The sequence below is a fragment of the Conger conger genome, chromosome 12 (assembly GCF_963514075.1).
Source record: "Conger conger chromosome 12, fConCon1.1, whole genome shotgun sequence".
NCBI classification, from domain to species: domain Eukaryota; kingdom Metazoa; phylum Chordata; class Actinopteri; order Anguilliformes; family Congridae; genus Conger; species Conger conger.
In genome coordinates, this window is record NC_083771.1 from 48,835,662 (window position 1) to 48,840,661 (window position 5,000).

Sequence of the window (5,000 nt, forward strand, 5' to 3'; positions counted from 1 at the left end):
TGGTCTGTAGTTCAGGCAGGTTTTGTAAGCAGTAACAGACAGTGAGATTGGTCTGTAGTTAATGTGGGTTTTGTAAGCAGTAACAGACAGTAGATTGGTCTGTAGTTCAGGCAGGTTTTGTAAGCAGTAACAGACAGTGAGATTGGTCTGTAGTTAATGTGGGTTTTGTAAGCAGTAACAGACAGTAGATTGGTCTGTAGTTCAGGCAGGTTTTGTAAGCAGTAACAGACAGTGAGACTGGTCTGTAGTTCAGGCAGGTTTTGTAAGCAGTAACAGACAATGAGACTGGTCTGTAGTTAATGTGGGTTTTGTAAGCAGTAACAGACAGTGGATTGGTCTGTAGTTCAGGCAGGTTTTTCTAAGCAGTAACAGACAGTGAGATTGGTCTGTAGTTCAGGCAGGTTTTGTAAGCAGTAACAGACAGTGAGATTGGTCTGTAGTTAATGTGGGTTTTGTAAGCAGTAACAGACAGTAGATTGGTCTGTAGTTCAGGCAGGTTTTGTAAGCAGTAACAGACAGTGAAATTGGTCTGTAGTTCAGGCGTACCTGGCAGGTCCCGTTGGCACACATGCCAGACTCCTGAGGGCCACAGGAAGTGCCGTCCAGGACGTTCTCTGCCAGGACGACGGGGGTCTCCTTCCCGGAGGTGGAGCAGAAGAGGGTGCAGGGCCGTTCTGAGGGGGGGGGGGGGGGGGTCACTGCGTCAGCTACTGCCCCATACTCTCCCACAACAGCACTTTAATTCAGTAAACATGACACATTTAAAGAGAGAGAGGCCTCAACCTGAATTGGCCTACTACACATATGTATTTACACAATGAGAGAGTGAGAGTGAGAGAGAGAGAAAGAGGGGGAGTGAGAGAGAGAGAGATGGGGTGTGAGAGAGAGAGAGGGGGAGAGACAGACAGAGAATCACAAATTACAGAGACAGGTATTACTGCATTCAATTCAGTGGCGAATAAATGAATGTTTGAAATGGGTAGAAACTGTTTTAACCAAGCAGAACAGTCAGAGAGACTCAGACTGAAACAACATCACATGCTTTACACTCAAATTCATCTCCCAGTTTCTAAGCAGGAATTTCACACGACACGCTGGGTTATAAACACTGCGATCTGCTAACTTTTAACTTCAAACAGGATTTAACCAGCACATAGAAACACTGAAAGTTTACAGAATATATAAACGGCATGCATTAGCTTCTCAAACACCTCATAAAAAACTGCATAAGGCTTGATGCATTCTGCAGCGTTCAGTGCCAAGATCCATGATCCCTGTGACTTCAGGCAGCTTTTAAAATAATATTATGCATTACGAATGAAATGCGTAGAATTTAACGTAACAGAGCACAGGATGCTACAGTACTGTCGTAATGCAGGTTCTTACATGGTGTTTAAACGTACTGTTATAAAACAAAGCTGGTCCAAAGGTTTAGGAAGGCTGAGAACATGAGAAATTCTCCCAAACCTGCACCAACACCGGTCTTTTCGGATTAAACTGCACACCCCTGATTTAAATACTTCATTTGACCTGAATTTAAAATCGTACAGGTCTTACGTACACCAGCACAATACACAGCGTTTCATTCCTTAGCACCACAGACGACAGAGATCAGTAACAGGTGTGTAAAATTAAAAGCACGTCAGGGATGTTCTTGCCTGTGGTGTCGTCTGAGCTAACGGTGGAACAGGACCCTGATCGCACACGTTTGCAGCAAACACAACACGCACGCACTCTCGAGATACACACGCACAAGACACATGCACGCAAGACACACAAACACAAGACACATGTAAGACACACACACACACACAAACATACATACACTCACACATACACGCATACATACACACACAAACTCTGTTGGCTCACTGAGGCTAACAGCAGGATCACAAAGAGATGCCAAGAATCTGTAGTGCATATATCACACCGCCAAACTGCGGGTCTCGGATGGATAACTACAAGACAAGCTTGCGTCCAATATCATGAAGGACTGATACATTTTCACAGGCCCCTTTTTGATCCTCCAAGCCGGAAACGCGCTTGGGCGTGCACACACACGAGTAGTGATGTCACCGCAGCCCCTGGTCCAGTGAGCCTCCAGAGGGCCCTCACCACCGATCACAACACCACGCTCGGGCCAGACTTCCCCGGCTTGCGCTCCATGTTGTTATTTACCACGGAGCCGGCCTGCCTTATGCGTGTCCCACCTCTCAATCACAATGGAAGTATTTAGTGAGTTTGGCTCTGCGCAAGGCACTTCATTTCTCTGGAATGAGAGTGGTCAGAGCCCATAAAAAACCCCAGGGAATCTCCTGAAAAGGCTCGAAACGCGATGAAAAGGTGATGAAACGCTCGAAACGCGATGAAGCGCTCCGTGAGTTTCAGCATAACGGCCAAAGCATCACACCTCCGGCGTCGCGCCGGCTCGATCCGGTTCGATCCGGTTCCCAGCTGATTAAAGCCAGTTTAGATGCGTGTATGGAACACAAACATCTCGGCTCTTTGATTATGAAATATTCACTGACGTTCTCCCTGTCTCAGTAAATATGCAGTTATTTCTCAGATTAAAATATACAGAACTCATCGGCAACAACTCGCACAATCAAACAATACTCTGTAACTCTGTAAAAATAAATAATAATGTAAAAGCAAGCGCGGTTCAGGACTAGTTTTCAACCCTTTAAACTATTATGAGTCATGCTTAATTGATCATTTTTGATTAAAAATGAGTTTTTATCATCAGAAAGAGGCATGTAAAGGCATGTAAAATATGTTACGAGGCAGACAATTGCAGATAATTTTCTAGATTCAAATACGAGGGGCACTTATGGAGTCCCTTTGCCCCATATCAGCCCGGGATAGTGCTGACCTTTGAACCTCACGGCCCTGGATTTACCGTCTCAAGTGCTCTGACCTTCACCTGCAGGTCGGCGTTGGGGAGGTGAACATTGGGCGTCCAGGGCTTTCCCTGTTCTGAGGGACGCTTCTACGGTTTGGGCCAGGAACACCCCCCCCCCCCCCCCCCTGCAGCACCATTCTTTGCAAACTCTAGAGACTAGTGTGAAAATCCCAAACTGCTGCCACACAATTGGCCGATTGGATAATCGCATGAATATGCAGGTGTAATAAAGTAAAAATGTTAAAAATGTTCCCATTAAAGTGCTCCGTGAGTGTATATTTAAAACCCCTCATCTCAACCAGCCCAAAAGTGTGTTTAAACAGAGCTTGCTTAGGATGGCCAAAGAGAGCCAAAGGCTAACTAGCAGCGGATGTGGGAGTGGAGAGGGACACGATCACGGTGGGGGGTATTTACGCTACCCGCCTCTCTGAACATCTGATCTCCATCTTTGAGCACTTAAGCGTGCTGTCCTGGGGGGGGGAGTGGCTGGTTTACACTGATCCCCCCCACCCCCCACCCCAGCCCGTGCCGGCTGCCCAGTCACACCGCACAGCTCTGTCCACTGCCCTGCACAACACGGAACACAAAATGGCTGCAGTCACTGTACTCATTCACAAACAACACGGGCCGTCGGGGGGTATTTATTGTCAGATGTTTTCAAGAGGTCAAAGGTCACAGGTGCCTTGGCTTGGTCTGCGGGGGGAACATAAAAAGTAAATCAGCAACAGCAGGTCCGAATGCAGCATACTCTGAACTTCCAGAGATTTATTTCTGCCACCAGTTTCGAATGTTCACTCATTTCCATTCAGAGTGAATCACTCTCTCCGTGCAGCCTGTAGGAAAGCGTAACTGCCATCTTTTTGAAGCGCCAACAACAAAGGAAATCGTAAAAGGTTAGTGAAGACAACGATATGCGCTCAGAGAAACATGCCTCGTTAGAGAAGGTAGCGCATTACGCCACTCTCGGAAAATAACGTAAATATCAGAGTTTGAGAGAGAAATGTCTGCCAGAATGCAGGAACTCACGTGTGAGGAAGCTATAAACGTGAACCAGCCATGGCTGACAATGCAGTCCCTCTAAAGCTGAAGATCACAGGAGGCACATCCTGCTAAAAGGCTTTGTATCACTTCCCCTGCAAGCAATCAGCCTTCCCTGCTTTTGTACAGGCATCTGTTTCTTGAGAAAATCTTTCTTTTCTTTTTTTTTTTCCCCAAACCCAGCGCTTTCTCACCAAAAGGGTTTGTGTACAATATTCCACCAGAGCACATATCCCTGGCTGAACCCTTCACATGAGAGGATCATATTTTCAAACATGCATTTAGTTTCCTGTTGTGGTGGATCATATCATATGTAAAATTTAATGAACTTGCAAGGGCGGCTTTATTGGAAGCAGAATTCAGAGAGGACTGCAGGCTATTCGCAGCAGAATTAACAGAATTTTTCTTTCAAAATCCGGCATAGCATGTGTATTTCCTTAGAGAAGGTATATAATCGGAGAAATATAAGCCTTCTGCGGTTAAATGCAGTTTAAGAATGAACCTCAGGGAAAGTGTTTTGTTGGACACCCTGAGCATACCCTGGCCGATGCACCTATGATCGGTCAATTTAACAGTTCTGGATTCAAACAGCATTCAGCCTTAACTCTGACTTGTGTTACATTACATTACACCACAAACATCCGGACCTGCAGTGCCCTGGGACTGTCCAAAAACACTCTGAAAAACTGTCTGAAAGAACCCCAGAGCTGCACCCCTGCCTGAACCTCCTGCCCCTGTGTGGAGCACCTCCATCTTTTACCTGAACCTCCTGCCCCTGTGTGGAGCACCTCCATCTTTTACCTGAACCTCCTGCCCCTGTGTGGAGCACCTCCATCTTTTACCTGAACCTCCAGCCCCTGTGTGGAGCACCTCCATCTTTTACCTGAACCTCCAGCCCCTGTGTGGAGCACCTCCATCTTTTACCTGAACCTCCTGCCCCTGTGTGGAGCACCTCCATCTTTTACCTGAACCTCCCGCCCCTGTGTGGAGCACCTCCATCTTTTACCTGAACCTCCAGCTCCCTGTGTGGAGCACCTCCATCTTTTACCTGAACCTCCTG

At 46.8% G+C, this 5,000-nt stretch overlaps 1 protein-coding gene across 1 annotated transcript in view; it reads right to left on the bottom strand.

Moving 5' to 3' along the window:
* Positions 1-5,000, bottom strand: part of LOC133141635 (A disintegrin and metalloproteinase with thrombospondin motifs 19-like) — a 112,929-nt gene that overhangs the window by 37,882 nt on the left and 70,047 nt on the right. The window contains exon 14 of the mRNA XM_061262199.1: positions 547-674. Within this exon, the coding sequence (XP_061118183.1) occupies positions 547-674 (128 nt within the window). The remainder of the gene's footprint in view (positions 1-546; positions 675-5,000) is intronic.